Source organism: Podarcis raffonei, chromosome 17, assembly GCF_027172205.1.
Source record: "Podarcis raffonei isolate rPodRaf1 chromosome 17, rPodRaf1.pri, whole genome shotgun sequence".
NCBI classification, from domain to species: domain Eukaryota; kingdom Metazoa; phylum Chordata; class Lepidosauria; order Squamata; family Lacertidae; genus Podarcis; species Podarcis raffonei.
In genome coordinates this window covers 28,191,739-28,208,425 of record NC_070618.1, presented here as the reverse complement: position 1 = coordinate 28,208,425, position 16,687 = coordinate 28,191,739, and the positions used below count along the sequence as shown (strand labels likewise).

General features: G+C 46.3%; 1 protein-coding gene across 2 annotated transcripts in view; it reads right to left on the bottom strand.

Annotated features, from left to right (window-relative positions):
- The window catches only part of DMRT1 (doublesex and mab-3 related transcription factor 1), a 230,960-nt gene extending 214,689 nt beyond the window's left edge, over positions 1-16,271 (bottom strand). For both annotated transcript variants that reach the window (XR_008328214.1, XM_053371182.1), the window contains exons 1-2: positions 15,615-16,271; positions 12,311-12,503 (exon numbers count right to left, since the gene is read on the bottom strand). Coding sequence is in view for 1 of the 2 variants with exons in the window: in XM_053371182.1 (XP_053227157.1) it covers positions 12,311-12,503; positions 15,615-15,935 (514 nt within the window). In the remaining variant the exon portion in view is untranslated. The remainder of the gene's footprint in view (positions 1-12,310; positions 12,504-15,614) is intronic.
- Between the last annotated feature and the right edge of the window lie 416 nt (positions 16,272-16,687).

The window sequence follows — 16,687 nt, the reverse complement described above, 5'->3', positions numbered from 1 at the left end:
GTCAAACACATGATTGTAGCTTCGAGAACACTGTCCAACCATCTCGTCCTCTGTCGTCCCCTTCTCCTTGTGCCCTCCATCTTTCCCAACATCAGGGTCTTTTCCAGGGAGTCTTCTCTTCTCATGAGGTGGCCAAAGTATTGGAGCCTCAGCTTCAGGATCTGTCCTTCCAGTGAGCACTCAGGGCTGATTTCCTTAAGAATGGATAGGTTTGATCTTCTTGCAGTCCATGGGACTCTCAAGAGTCTCCTCCAGCACCAGAATTCAAAAGCATCAATTCTTCGGCGATCAGCCTTCTTTATGGTCCAGCTCTCGCTTCCATACATTGCTACAGGGAAAACCATAGCTTTTACTATACGGACCTTTGTTGGCAAAGTGATGTCTCTGCTTTTTAAGATGCTGTCTAGGTTTGTCATTGCCTCATTATGAGACTTCACAATCCTTGGACTTTACGATACTAATATATACAGAAGATATGATATGTTGCCATCAAGAACTGTGCTTTTTGATATGGTGATTAAAATTACAGTTTTATTATTTATCACATTATGTTGCTTTACAGCTAGTTATGTGTGTGTTGTGGTGTGTGCTATGGAGCATGGAGTTCATGCGAGTTTGTGGAGCATGTTTGTGTGAAATCCCTAAATCAGAGTAATCAACCAAATGGTGTGGCTTCTCTGAATGACCGAGCTGGCTAGCCACCTTTGCAAACACGAGGAGACTGGGAGTATACAGGATAGCCATCTTCAAACACGTCAAGGACCATCCCATGGAAGATGGAGCAAGCTTGTTTTCTCCTGCTCTGGGAGGTAGGACTCGAATCTATGACTTCAAGTTACAAAGGAAGGAGATTCCGGAAAAACATGAGGAAGAGCTTTCTGAGGGTGATAACTGTCCGACAGTAGAACAGATTCCCTTGGGAGGTGGGAGGTTTTCAACCCTTGGAGGTTTTCAAGCAGAGGTTGGACGGCCGTCTATCATGGATGCTTCAATTCCTGCATTGCAGAAGGTTGGACTAGAGGACCCTGGGGTCCCTTTCCAACTCTTCAATTCTATGCTAAGCTGGACAGGGGCACTGAGTGTCTGCTCCTGCTGGTCTCCTGTTCTGGACATTTGGATGGCAATGTTAAGGCACTGTTTGCATGGGAATTCACAGAACCCCAGATCTGAGATGGAAGCCTTTGAATTCAGAAATGCCAACACTAAGACTGTTTGGTAAAGTTGCAAAAAAAGAAAGGGAAAAAAGCAGCAATCTGACTGAGTACCAAGACGACTGATCTTGACTCAACCATTTCCCAGCATGCTCCTCCCCACCCCGGCTTTGAAGCATCCTCCCTCCCTCCCTAGAGACCTGCCTGTACTTCGGGCTGCAGCAACCGGCTGCCGCTGAGGTCAGACAAGAGCCTTGAATTGAGGCTGCTGTGAAACAACTCCCTAAAGTCATAATCAGAAACCGGGGGAACAATGTGTGTTTCTCCCACCAGACCTATCATGACAGAGCAATTCTTGTTGCTGAGCCCCTCGCTGCCAGCATTTTCCAGAGGCAAAATCAAGGCTGCATTTCCCAACGGCGGCGTGGGGAGAAAGGGGGATGGTGGCCGCAGAAGCCTGGCATTCTGCCTGTCTCCCCACCAGCACCACCTATAAGCCTTGCCTTTAAATAAAACAAAATAAAACCAATTCTCCTTGCAACTTGTGCTGTTTCAGTGCTGAACTTGTAGCTTACCATAAAGTTAATGTACTACGCAATATTCATTCCAGACAAGGCTGGGTGTGCGTGTGTGTTTTTTTCCACCCCCAAAAAGAGCCATTATCTGTAATTACCCATTACCAGGCATAATTATTTCTCCTGGGCTGCTCTACAACCCCCAGGATTTGATGCAGTTACAGCTCACTGCATTATGTTATCAAGGAAGCTTTTTTGACCTTTAAGAGCTCTACTCTCCCTACATACAAAAGTGGGCAGTAAATTGTTTAAGCGTGTGATTTATCCTGGGGGCCCCACTCGGGTGTGCTGCATTGCTCAGGAGTCAGAAATGTTACTTGTACCCACTGCCAAATGTTCGGGGCAGGACAAGACACCTTCCAGAATTGTTCGTGTCGAACATCCGCATTTGTGCTACTGGTCCAATGTGTGTTTTCGTCACACCTCAAGCTAAAGATCAGGGACTTTTCAAATGTTTAAAATGCACACAGAATGACACATGGGCAACGGCGCACAGGGCAAAGGATCCAATATCTCTCCCACCCGCAAAACACCTGGCAGTCCAGCTAGCAAGTCAGCTGCAAGGCGATCAATATATATCTTCCCTGCCAAGCTCAACTCAGGCTGGGCTGCGCCTTAACATTTCCCACTCCAGACACGTCCCACGTTAAACATCTGCAATTCTGCAAGCGCATGCAGAAGAAGATATTCCTTGTTCAATCTTAGTAGCCTAATATGAATACATGAAGACATGGTGTTGCCGTAAGACAAAAATTCCATTAGTGGAGAAATAAAATAGAATCAATGTTCACTATCCCGTAGGCAGCAAAGTAAGAGGCTGCTGGTTTTATATAGTGTCTTGGCTTACGGTATATATGCATGGAATATATACCGGGATGCAGGTGGCGTTGGGGTCTAAACCACTGAGCCTCTTGGGCCTGCCGATCAGAAGGTTGGCAGTTTGAATCCCTGTGACGCGGTGAGCTCCCGTTGGTCTGCCCCAGCCCCTGCCAACCTAGCAGTTCAAAAGCACACTAGTGCAAGCAGATAAATAGGTACCGCAGCGGCGGGAAGGTAATCGGCGTTTCTGTGCACTCTGGTTTCCATCACGATGTCCCGTTGGGACAGAAGCGTTTTAGTCCTGCTGGCCACAAGACCTGGAAAGTTGTCTGTGGACAAATGCCGGCTCCCTCAGCCTGAAGCAGAGATGGGTGGCGCACCCTGTAGTCAAATTCGACTGGACTTAACCATCCAGGGGTCCTTTAAAGTAAAGGTAAAGGGACCCCTGACCGTTAGGTCCAGTCATGGCCGACTCTGGGGTTGCAGCGCTCATCTCGCTTTACTGGCCAAAGGAGCCGGCATACAGCTTCCGGGTCATGTGGCCAGCATGACTAAGCTGCTTCTGGCAAACCAGAGCAGTGCACGGAAACGCCGTTTACCTTCCCGCTGGAGTGGTACCCATTTATCTACTTGTACTTCATGCTTTTGAACTGCTAGGTTGGCAGGAGCAGGGACTGAGCAACGGGAGCTCATTGCGAGGATTCGAACTGCTGACCTTCTGATTGGCAAGCCCTAGGCTCTGTGGTTTAGACCACAGCGCCACCCGCGTCCCTCCAGAGATCCTTTACCTTTTCCTTATATGGAATAAAACGGCATGACACTCCTTCCTGTGCCAGGTCCCTATTTAAAAAGGCACTTTTGCACTTGCTAGTTCTTGCTCCATCATGGTCTCTCCTCTCCACGACCAACTTGGTCACCGTCCAACAAAGCAAAGCAACCAATGACAACTTCCTTTGAAACTACAAAGAAAATATGTGATATTCAGGCCATAGCAGTGCTGTTTCTGTGACTATTATCAGGTACCCATGCAAAGCCTATTGGCAAGAGAGAAGAGAGCCGTCTGTGGGCGGACACTGGCTTTATCTAGAAAGACGTCAATGGCTTCAGCTCAAGTGTTTCTCAAGGTTTATCCCTTTTGCCGGGAACAACGCTCAGTTGTGTTTTAAATAGAATAAAAAAATGAAGAGCCTTTCCCCCCCGCCCATCAGCGATAAGTTGGCACCTCCGCCGACCGCAGTCACCGTCTCCAGAAATGAGCTGCTTCCCATTATACAATCGCTTGTACTAATTATATCAAGGTGTCAGAGTTCTCCCATTAGGGATCGCCGTACAACGTTAATTACTGAGCAATTAGGCACCGCAGATTAGCACCCCCCCGGCACATCAGAGAATTTAAAAACAGTTTCCACATGGCTCTCGTAAACCCAATAAAGTAAACCTGGTGTCATTGCTGCTATCTTGGGTTGATGGCAAGTGGGTAGTCCTGTCTGTATGTCAAACTTGGTCCACATGGGGTGGGGAAGATTGGGCACACTGGACAGACCCAGTTCTCCCTAAATCTCCCCACAATGGTTCAAATGAAAATCTAGGGCTGGGGAAAAGAGGTATGCATGAAACCAGAAGGGTTTCCAAATTCAATATACATCCATATTATTGGCAGCTGTTCTGCTCTACCTGCCTGGGAAGACAGGTGAACTAATACCAGTGTACTGGAAGAAGCAAAGACCACCAGTGTTGAAGCAATGATTCTTCAACATCAACTTCATTGGACTGGTCATGTTGTGCAGATGCCTGATTATCATCTTCCAAAGTGACTCCTCTATTCCAAACTTAAAAATGGAAAGTGCAATGCTGGTGGTCAACAAAAGAGTTTTAAAGACACTCTCAAGGCAAATCTAAAAAAATAAGTAGTATAAACACTGACAACTGGGAAACACTGGCCTGCGAGCGCTCCAATTGGAGAACAGCCTTTACCAAAGGTGTCATGGGCTTTGAAGACACTCGAACTCAGGACGCAAGGGAGAAACGTGCTAAGAAGGAGGCATGCTTGGCAAATCCACACCGTGATCAACTCCCACCCGGAAACCAATGTCCCTACTGTGGAAGGACGTGTGGATCCAGAATTGGCCTCCACAGTCACTTACGGACTCATTGTTAAAACCGTGTTTATGGAAGACAATCTTACTCGGCTACGAGTGATCACCAAAGAAGCAGCAGCCTGAAATAGGAAAGGGTACTTTTCAACCTAGTTCTGCCATTGCTGCAGCAACAGAAAATCCTTGATGTTTGGCCCATGCAATGCCAAAACTAAACGTTATGCCTAGTTCCGTCATCTGCCGGCAAGAAGTACCAGTGTGGTCTTCTCCTTTCTAGCCAATTTCCCACTCAAAATCAAAACCTGTCCCAAAAGTAAAACATATGGGGACTAGCGTGTGTTACACGATGTGCTACATGGTGGGGAAGATAAATGATAGAGCCACACGTAAACTAAACCCTAAGGGTGTTGTTGTCATCAAGTAGACTACGAGTGCAAGACCATTTGGATATTCTGGAAATTAAGATTTGTAAGGTAAGGCAGCAGAAAAGCCCAGCAATAATGCCTCTTACAATCCCAAAGCAAAAAAAAAAAACAACAGCAACCAAAAAACCTTCAGGGGGAGAAACAAAACCAGCGTGGTTACAATCAGAATGGAACAAATTTCATTAAGGGAATATCAAAGGCAATATTGAGAGGGGAGTATGAGCAGTTCAAGTATCTGCAAGCGAAGGCCTTGGAGAAAATACGACTAGGATAAAATCATTATAGCTCACACTAAAAATAAACTAAGGGAGGTGGAAACTGATAGGAACTCACAAGAGGCCACTTCATTAGGAGCAACATGATGAAAGAAGCCCAGGTGGTTTCTAAAAAGCAGAAAATGGCAAGGCAGGGAACATCCCGCTCAAAGCTGAAATAAAGCAGACGGGGGCAATGGGTGAGCTTTGCAGCTCAGAGCCGCTGATGAGAAAAAGCAAAAACTGATGAGAGACCCAAGTTACAAATGCAAAGAATTTGCATTTGGAAGTGACACTAAAAACAAATGATAGTTTAAAATGTGATCAGCAATCAAACTTACGCTCTGTCCTAGAAATACATTTATCTCTCTATGCTTTCCCTTTGCTCAGAATTAATCACAACCAATTTAAAACAGAATCAGCTTTCTTCCTTTTTTGCAAAGCGGTCCCGGGTGATATGGGCGCAGTAGAAATAATAAATTATTATTATAAATTATTATTATATGGCCGATCCTGGCACTCTGAGAACGGTGCCAATGATTGAGTGAGGCAACATTCACTACTAACCAGCTCAATGTAATCAATTAAAAAATTCTCAGGCTCAATTAAAATATTGGGCACTATTAACGGCTACTAGCTCTTACTCCTAGTAGTTACCTCGTCTGTTCCACAAACAGTGTGTAGAGGGCCGAAACTAAACTTTCCAGCAACTGGTGAAAAACTTTTGCTCTGGTTACCTTTTTCGCTTCTCTGGCATGCCTACTCAGAAGCGAGCCCCTCTATGTTCAATGGGAAAATGTGCACAGTCTCCAGCCCAAAGAGGCCAAGTAAGAGATTGCCTTTAGCTCTGCAAAGCACTCCAGGGCTTTCCATACTTGGGTCTCCAGCTGCTTCTGAACTACTCCCATCATCCCTAGCTAGCAGGACCAGTGGTCAGGGATTATGGGAACTGTAGTAAATATATATATATATATTTAGCTTGAGAACCAGGTTTGGAAACCCCTGCGCTTGCTTCTCACACCCAAGTGTTGCTGAAAAGGGATTGCATTCGGACGTTACAATCGCAAAAACCTCCAGCTAGCTTTGGCATTGTCAGTGGATGTGTGCACATCATGCAATTACAGCGCGTCTTTCTCTTCAAGGAATCCGTAGAGATAGCACTCCCAGGACTCTTAACAAACCCTGTGTAGAGGAGGGAATGTGCTTCAGACATGTGGCATGTGCAAAGTGCCCCACAGCCCTAAGGTCATTCCAAGTCTTCCCCATTGCAAAGTATTGCTTACAAATGCAGAACATTTGGAACAAATAGTATAAACGCCATCTCCAACTCCTTGAAAGATTCCATCAACGGGTTCTCCGAATTTTTTTGCACATCGCTTGGGAAGACAGGCAAACGAATGTCAGCGTACTGGATGAAGCAAAGATCACCAGTGTCGAAGCAATGATTCTTCAACATCAACTTCGTTGGACTGGTCATGTTGTTCGGATGCCTGATTATCGTCTTCCAAAGCAACTACCGTACTCTATTCCGAACTTAAAAATGGAAAGCGCAATGCTGGTGGTCAACAAAAGAGGTTTAAAGACTCTCTCAAGGCAAATCTAAAAAAAAGTAGTATAAACACGGACAACTGGGAAACACTGGCCTGCAAGCGCTCCAGTTGGAGAACAGCCTTTACCAAAGGTGTCATGGACTTTGAAGACACTCGAACTCAAGACGCAAGGGAGAAACGTGCTAAGAGGAAGGCATGCTTGGCAAATCCACATCCATATCAACTCCCGCCCAGAAACCAATGTCCCCCACTGTGTGGTTCCAGAACTGGCCTCCACAGTCAAGTACGGACTCATGGTTAAAACCGTGTTTATAGAAGACAATCTCACTGGGCTACGAGGGATCGCCAAAGAAGAACCATAAAGGATGCAACTACAGCATCTCTTACTAGTGGCCATCTAGCCTTGAGTATCTCCACCATCTTCATAGGCAGTCTGTTCCACTGGATGAACAGCTCATACCATTAAGTTGGTCCCCCCCCCCCAATGTTTAGATGAAATTTGCTTCCCTGCTCATTCTTCCCCCGCAGCAACGCATAACATGCCTGGCCCATCTTCTCTGACAACCCTTAATGTATATAAGTTTGCTATCGTCTACAACTTATCTTCTCCAGAGCAAGCACCCACAGCTCCTGCTTTTCTTCCAGACCCTCCGACAATCCATTCACCCTCATTCGGACACAGCCCAGTTTGGTCTATTGCACAGCAAAGTTGAATATGGCTAATCAGCTACCTTTGGCCGGGGTGGTAAGCAGAAATATATAACCTCTGCAAGTCTAAAGAGTTGGCTTCAGCACCACCCCAGGCAATTATCTTAAATCCCTCCAGCAATGATGCTTGAAGAACTTCCTTTCCCCCATGCAGGCCATTCAACTGCCTAATTGCATTTCTAGTTAGGAAAGGAAGTGTCTTTTAATTAAATTATTTTCCTTGTACTTTTAGGTTTTTTTTCAGTTTCAAGCCACTGCTCATTGTTATTGCCTCAAACACTGTAAATAATCCCTCCCCCTCTTCCCTATTATTACCTCTCAAATATTTATAGACTGTTATATCAACCCGCAGTCTCTTTTTCTACAAGCCGTACATCATTTTTGTCACCCGTCTCTTGATCTGCTCAGATTTATCTATGCCCACCTTTCATAATAAGATATTTTAAAAAAACAGCAACTCAGGGCTGGATTCCAAAGTAGGATTTCAAGAAAACTGGAGAGAAACTGGGCGAGACTCAATCTGTTTTTGTTATTTATTTTGTACAAACTGTACCCTGGACGAACTGTATGGTGGCTTTAAGGCTCAGGTCTAGCAGACTCCATTTGTTCTCCTTAGCCAGGAATTCTGGAATCGGTGTTTTCAAGGAGCTGATTAAAAGACCAAGGGATGGGACAACACGTACCACTTCCGAATATCCACAGAGGACCACATGTTCAGAGTCAATATGGCAAGAAAGAAAAGGGCTGAGAGACAAGTCTTCTCAATGACATCTTAATAATCACGTTAAAAGTCTGATTTTCAACCCACTAATTCCCCATGTGCATATCTGGGGCAAGGGATGCGGGTGGCGCTGTGGGTTAAACCACAGAGCCTAGGACTTGCCGATCAGAAGGTCAGCGGTTCGAATCCCCGCGACGGGGCGAGCTCCCATTGCTCGGTCCCTGCTCCTGCCAACCTAACAGTTCGAAAGCACGTCAAAGTGCAAGTAGATAAATGGGTACTGCTCTGGTGGGAAGGTAAACGGCTTTTCCGTGCACTGCTCTGGTTCGCCAGAAGTGGCTTAGTCATGCTGCCCACATGACCCGGAAGCTGTATGCTGGCTCCCTCGGCCAATAAAGCGAGATGAGCGCCGCAACCCCAGAGTCGGTCACAACTGGACCTAATGGTCAGGGGTCCCTTTACCTTATATCTGGGGCAACCAAGTTCCATGAGGACTAGAACCATGTGCCCTTTAAATGCCCAATGTTAATATAGAACATGGTTGCTCCGGAAGCTGTCTGTGGCCATCGGAGCACCCACAGGGCTTGAGTGTGATTCTTACAACGCCCAGGTTACCAGTGATGGGGAAGGAAGAATTCTCCTCTACTATATTTTCCTATGGAAAAGTCTTCGTTTCTAGAAATGTAAGATTATACAACTAATTGATAAAAATAGATCCAATTAATGAAATTATATATTCAAACGAATCAAAAAAGTGTACTTGGAAATGAAGACTTAGGATGTGTTTGAAAGTATAAACCTTTCACATGTGATTTATCAATTCTTTGTAGGCCACGAGAGAATCCAGAATTGGCCTCCACAGTCACTTACGGACTTTGCTGTTAAAACCATGTTCATGGAAGACAATCTTACTCGGCTACGAGGGATCGCCAAAGAAGAAGACCATTAATTCCCCGCCACCCACACACCTCGTCTCCATCAAGTACAGTCATACCTCGGGTTACAGACGCTTTGGGTTGCATGATTTTGGGTTGCGCACCCCGCTGAACCCCAAAGTAGTGGAACGGGTTACTTCCGGGTTTTGGCACTTGCGCAGAAGTGCTAAATTGCGCTTTGTGCATGCACAGAAGTGCCAAATCGCAACCTGTGCGTGCGCAGACGTGGCACTGCGGGTTGCAAACATGCTTCCCGCACAGATCACGTTCGCAACCTGAGTGTCCACTGTATCTCAGTTCAACTACTTTTGCTCTTAAAAAAGGACCCACATGCTCACTTCTTCCAGGTGACAGATTAATGCCACACGTCGAATATGACCCTCATGTCCAGCAGACTATCCCACTGCAAAAATGCTTGGTTCAAATTTTCCTCTAGCATTAGCTAGGAAAGTGGGTTAGAGGCTTCCACGGGAATCCCATCCCCATCATTCAACACGGATATTAATCCATACCTGTTTAAACAGATTTACCCTGAATTCCTGCAAGTGGTGGCCCTTATTTTGGCGCTTGACCATCATAAACTGCCCACATGTTAAGGCCGCAATTCCAAGCACAATTGCTTGGGAGCAAGTTTCTGGAGAACAGGAATGCACAATTCCAGAGCGTTTCCCCCCCCCCCGACCTAAAGTTCAGGCCCTACTGCAGTTTTTTCCTATTCTTCCCCCCAACTCAGGCAAACTCCTTTTAAAATAACCAGCGTTACCATGACTACAATGAGGTATGTGCATGCTGGCAAGGCACCACGGCTTCCCGGCCTGCTTTTTTATTTTTTATTTTCCTGAAGAACTGCATGTCACCAGAGCCTAGAAAAATTGTCTCTGGCCTCTCAATGCGCTGTAATATTTCTGACCTGCCAATAAAATGGATACAGTGAGAAAAAGACTTTTTTCCCTGGTACCTTATATGATTTGTGTGGCTCCTTCACATCCTATTCCTCTCCCTGTAAACTATGTTCGGTGTGATGAAGTTTGCAAGAAAAACTGCTAGACCTCAGGGCGGCAAGGAAGGAAGGGGGGGCAGGGATCCCGACAAGGTGAAATTGAAGCCGCTGCTACTCTGGAAATGTCAGAAAGGAATTCTGACCCCCGTGGAAATCAACAGAGCTACTGAGCAAGGATTGCGGGTGCTCATATTTGTTCGGCGGCAGTGAATAATTCGATGCTGACAGTCCCCTTCCCATCAAATCCCACAATATTCTCAGGCTACCTAAGCACCATAGCTGTCAACGTTTCCCTTTTTTTAAGGGAAATTCCCTTATTCTGAATAGGATTCCTTGCAAGAAAAGGGGAAAGTTGACAGCTATGCTACCGCCTTTCTCCGGAAGCAAGGCTCCCTTGAACCCAGCGGAGCCGACTTCCGAGGAAAAATGCACATATTTGAGCTGCACACCTGTAAAAAGGCACCTGCCTGAAGCATAATGTGCAGCTGCCCCCCAATATCTGTGTAGCAACAGTAGAGAGCACGACACGGACCTTGCAGTCCCCGTAAGCCTCCTGAACCGTTTTTGACCAGATGGCACATTCCGCAATTTGGCAAACATCGCTGAGGGTTCCAGGCACAAAATGGCTGCCTGGGAACATGCCACAACACAACACGGACGGCACGGTGCAGCACAAAATCAAAGCGAGGAGTGCTGCCCCGTGTGTGTCCCCCCCCCCCACTTCATACTTGCTGTGGGAAATCAACTATGTCCTGGTGGTCCGGATGGTGGAGACCACACCGTATTTATCCCCTTCCCCAAAAACAACGTTGTTTCTGTCTAATAAAAACCGGGAGCATTCTCCTGCGGGAGAAATATACGAGGTGGGCATGCCACACTCTCTCACAAACTGCACCAACACACTGCAGATGACTTCGTTTGGATACAGGATGCAGCGCATAAGCAGAGCACATGCTGCACATGAAGAAAGATCCCAGATCCCTGCCATCTCTTCTTAAAAAATGGTCAGCTAGCAGGAAAAGATCTCTCTCTGTTGGGAACACGGAGAGCAGCTGCCGGCCAGAGTCTGTAATACCAGGGTAGATGCAGTGCCGGATTTATGTATAAGCTAAACAAGCTCTAGTTTAGGGCCCCACTCTCTTGGGGGCCCCAACAAATTTAAAGAGAAAAAAACCTGGATGTACATTTCCAAAATATAAGATAAAAAACCAAATAAAATAAAACCTACGTACAGCAACCATGTTTTGTGTTGTGTAGGCTCCTGTGATATAAGTCATGGGCCCCGACCGCTTGCCTGCTCCCTCAAATATCACTGGATTGTCCTTTCTATATATATATAGGGTGCCTACATTCTGCATGGACTGGTTGCACAGCAACATGTGCAAATGGCTTGAGATACCTATTAAAGGTAAAGGTAAAGGACCCCTGACCGTTAGGCCCAGTTGTGAACGACTCTGGGGTTGTGGCGCTCATCTCACTTTACTGGCTGAGGGAGCCGATGTTTGTTCGCAGTTTTTCCGGGTCATGTGGCCAGCATGACTAATCCGCTTCTGGCGAACCAGAGCAGCGCACAGAAACACCGTTTACCTTCCCGCTGGAGCCGTACCTTGGTCTTTGATGTGCTTTCGAACTGCTAGGTTGGCAGGAGCTGGGACCGAGCAACGGGAGCTCATCCCATTGAGGGCATTCGAACCGCCGACCTTCCAATCGGCAAGCCCAAGAGGCTCTGTGGTTTACACCACAGCGCCACCCGCATCCCTCAGATGCAATCCAGAAATTACCATATAGCATGTATTCATCACAAAAAACCGTGACAATTTGTTCTTGACAAAGGACAGCTGGACATAGAAAGGGCCCCATCACCTTCAGGAGCTTAGGGCCTCCCTCGTCAAACCTAAATCTGGTCATGGGTAGATGGACAAATGATGTCACCTGGTGTGAGGCAGCACATGGTTATGCTCCTGAATGAAAGGCTAAAGGGATAAAAATGGCAATGGCTTCCTATTTGGCTTGGGAGAGCCTCTAAATACTGCCATCTTATGGGGTGAGGGCCGGGTCCTTTGGCATCGCGTTTACCTGTGGACGAGGTTGGCACCGCGGAAGCTGATGTGGTGGGCAGTGGTGGGCTGGTGCTCTCCAACAAGAGGCAGGAAGGGCCCCCACTGGCGTTGTTCTCTTTCTTCACATACATTTCCGTGGCGCTGGGCAACGGGATGGGGTGGCTGATGCCCAGCTCCTCTTCCTGAGCTTGCTGCCTTCGAAGGGCAACCTGGGAAAGAGATGTGGGAATGTTCAGGGATGCAGGAGATGATATATTGTTTGATAATAACCTTTCCAACTTGTGTTAATAAGTTCACAATTTAGCAGAGTAACATACCCCTTTTTAAACTTGCAGCAGATGCGTTTGCTCAGGCTCGCTAAAGCATCTATAATAACTGTTCTGGTATTTTCCCCTTATTCCCTCATAAAATATAAGACAGGACACAGTCTTCTATGAAAGTATAAAAGAGTTTACTCACATTTTGTTCACAATCGGATCCCAGAAGGCAGACTTAGCTTAGAAAAGTAACATACACCTGGAAACTATCTCATAAGGAGAAAGTCCCTTTGTCCTCTCTTGCCAAGAGAGCATCTTTGGCTAAGCAGATGTTGCTTCTTCGATGCATGTAGTCAAAAAGAGAGAGATGGCTGCCCTGCCCTGTGCTTTTGTCGTTACCTGCACAGGTGAGGTCACACCCACCTCTAGTCACATGCAGAGGAAGTCTGTCCCAGCCCAGAAGGAAACAGGAAGTTTACCTGCTGGCTGGACAAACATTCCTCCCCATGTGTAAACATGTTCACTCTAGGAATGTTGTACTTGACTGCTCTTGTGTTTCACATCCCACAAGAGAAGGGGCAAAATGGTGTTTCCTCTCCAGATTGAAAGAATGATGACGGCAGCAACTTCGATGGGAAATGCCAAAGCAAAACCAGGATGGCATTTTAAACAGTTTGCATGCACCAGCACGAAAGGAGGCTGGGGGAAGGGCTGCAACACGCACAAAAACACCTTTCCTCATTTATGATATTTGTCTGCATGCGTGCAGAAAGTTGCATGTAAAACTGGAAGTTCACATAGGGAAGGTAAATTTTTTTAAAAAATTTGTTAAATGTTTTTGTATATGTTGGAAGTTGCCCAGAGGGGCTGGGGCAACCCAGTCAGACGAGCAGGGTACAAATAAAATCACCATCATCAGGACTCAGGACTCCTGACCAAAGACAACAAGGAAAAGATTTCCTTTACTTCAGTGAATTCTGCATTGCACCTGGAATTATGGCAAATTCAGGCCCGGGTGTGTGGAGAGACTCAAATTCACTCCAATAAAAGATGAAACCTACTATTGAAATCCAGAATCCTCTGATTCTGCTCAGATATCTGCGTGGTTCCTCTAGAAGAAAAGGAACGGCTACAGAAAAATAATAACAGTAGAGGTTTCTTGAATAAAGGACCTAATCCAGTGGGGGGCTTGCTTTAGGACTGAGGTTAAAAAGTTATATTACTAAATAACGTGATTTGATTATTTTTAATCTCTCTCAAGATCGTTTTACATATAATTTTTTTGTTGTTTTTCTCTTTGTAAACTGATTCGAGGTTTTTTTGGTGTGTGTGTTTTACAATCAAGCAGTGTTTCCTCTGGAATGCTTGAAAGAAATGGCATGGATGATTTTGGAGCAGAGCAGAATTAAATGTTGGGAAGAGTGTCTTTTTGAAAGGCAGAATACGTTACTCAATGCAAGGAAATATGGGACAGTCTCTGTTTTTCTCCTTAAAAAGTGAGCAAAGAGAAATCACAGTAATATAATCCATACTAAGGTCCTAGCACAAACCAGTTTAGAAATAAAGTATAGACGAATGTATTATTACCGAAAAAGATGGCTATTCCTACATCTCTATTTTGAGATCTGGTTTAATATTGTGTGTGTGTATGTATAATCACTGGTATTTTTTAAATGTATTAAGAACTATTAAGAGAGAGATGATGCCTATTATTTAGGTTAATGGGAAACCCACAGAAATTCAAATATCTTAGTTTAACTGCGATTTGAATGTCGGCTACTTGTTATCTAAGGACTGGTGGCTGAAACTTTCAAAACGCTCTAAAACTGGGAACTTTGAAAACATTTGTAGCAGATCTTTTCCAACCGATTTTGCATCAGGTCTAGTTATTACATAGCATTTTAAATGGAGGGAGAACAGCTTTATAATGGGAAGAGAAAGAACAAGTCAACAATGTATTGATTTGAGTGGTATTTACACACCAATTTGCAACTCAACACCTTGGGTTGTTTTGCCTTTTTTTTGCTTTTCATTCCTGAGGTATTTCTAAATGAGTTAATGGCACAAGACCAGAGAAAAAAATTGAAATATTTTTGCTCATATATAACCATTAAAGCCAACCTACTTGCAAGAATCCCAAATCCTAAAATGTCTGCTGAATAAAAACAGAGCTTGAAATTGAGAGTTTTTGTTTCTTTCAATTGTCTTCATCATAGAAGTTGCAGTTTCCCCTTGACCCTTTTAACATCTTCTATGTGCACTTTTTAGTGTAGCCACATACCTTTCTAGAATGCAAATAACAAATCTTGATCCAATGTGATTTTTAAGTTTAGAGATTTCCCTTAACAACATTCAACCCTTTCTCCTCTATTTTTACATCACATACACAAATTCCAATATATATTTTTTCATCAGTAGATATAGCAAAATAAGATGGAGCCGTTATTCATAAGGGCGGGGAAGAAAGACTCAGAGACGACAGAGAGAAATCGCATGATGGATATTATTTTAACTAACAAATAAGCAAACTCCATTTGTTGTTTTAACAACTGTAACATAATTTTTCTTTTAATATAACGGGATGTGATGCATTTTCAGATATTATCAAGGTAGCTTCAAATTTGGCAATGAACGGTGGGCTTTTTAGCACCATCTTACTCAGAAGTAAGCTTGGCTGTGTTCAGTATGGCTTACTCCCAGGAAAACCAGCATACCATTGCAGCCTTTCCATTAGATGATCTGTCACTGGATCCTTAATTTTCGAAATCATGACACCCTAAAGTGTTTGAGCAATCCAGGAAAAAAGTATTTGGAGTTGCAAATCCTTACCAGGCAGAAAGGCCCGGTGCTATCCGTGGGCCTTACTCCTGAGGAGGAGGAGCAGGGATGGACCCGAGTCTTTCTAAATGCAAAGGACTAAGCTGGCTCGCTCGCTCACTTCCCTGGGACTCCACCTGCCGCATTGCAAGCCAGAGCTGCGCGCAAACGGCCCGGGCATCCTTATGGGGCGGGAAGGGGGTCTCCCCGCATCTCGTGTCCCCCCCCCGGGAGGTTTCTGCTCACCTGGGCGGCCATCACCCGCTGCCTCTCGGCGATCAGGCTGCACTTCTTGCACTGACAGTCTCTCCACATGCAGAAGCGCTTGTGCCCTTTCAGGGGCGAGGAGTAGCCGTGGTTCCTGCACCGCGCGCACTTGGGCAGCCGGGGGGACTTCTTCCCCGACGGGGCGGCCGCGCCAGCCGGACTCTGAGCCGAACCCCCGGCATTGTTGGTGGTTCCCGCGGCCGCCAGGCCAGAGGATTTCCCGAAGGTGCCCACCTTACCCCCCTGGCCGGGATGCTCCGACGGGGCCGACGGCTTGTTGAAGGAAGATTCGTTGGGCATCTCTTCTCTGGGGACGAGTGATATGACCTCGTGGGGATCAATTGCTATTCTTTTTCTGCGGCGGGGATTATGTCTCAAGGACCAGTTAATTTGTATGCCCAGTTTTAAACAGAGGCGTCGAGGCCCTGGAGGCGCCCCTGGTGCCCGACGGCTGCTCTGGTGCGCGCAACCTTCCTTGCAGAGCCGAGCGCAGCAGCTTTGCGCAAGGAGCAGGAGTTTCGCCAAGGACGCCCGTTGCAAGGAGGGAAGCGGGCATCCGACGGCGCCAGCTCCGCCCCCCACCTGCTCCCGGGGCTGCCCTGTGCAAGGCCCAGCCCGCGCCTCCCTGCAAGGGCACAGGGGTCAGAGTGCACGCGCTCGGCCATGGGTAGATCGGGACTCTAGCATGGGAGGGTAGGGGGCTTTCGACCTTTTAGCATCCCACGCCTGCAAAATTTGCAAGGGGGGTGGGGGGCAACAACAGCTTCCCGTTGCTTCCAGGAGCGTGCACTTATACTCCGAGGGAGCTGCGCGTGCAGGATTGCAACTGGTGCGTGCAAGGCTCCTGTGCACACTTCTGGTGCACAGCCTGAACCCTTTGCACTTTGCTGCAAAAGCAAGCAGGCGCCTCTGCTCTTTTGCTGCAAAACCCTTTGCAGCATGCAAGCTCAGTCTCGTGGAAGGGAGATCATTGCATTGCTACTTTTTCTACTGGGGTGGGGAGATCTCATCAACTCATTTTGCGCCCCTTAACCCCCCCTAATTTTGCAAGC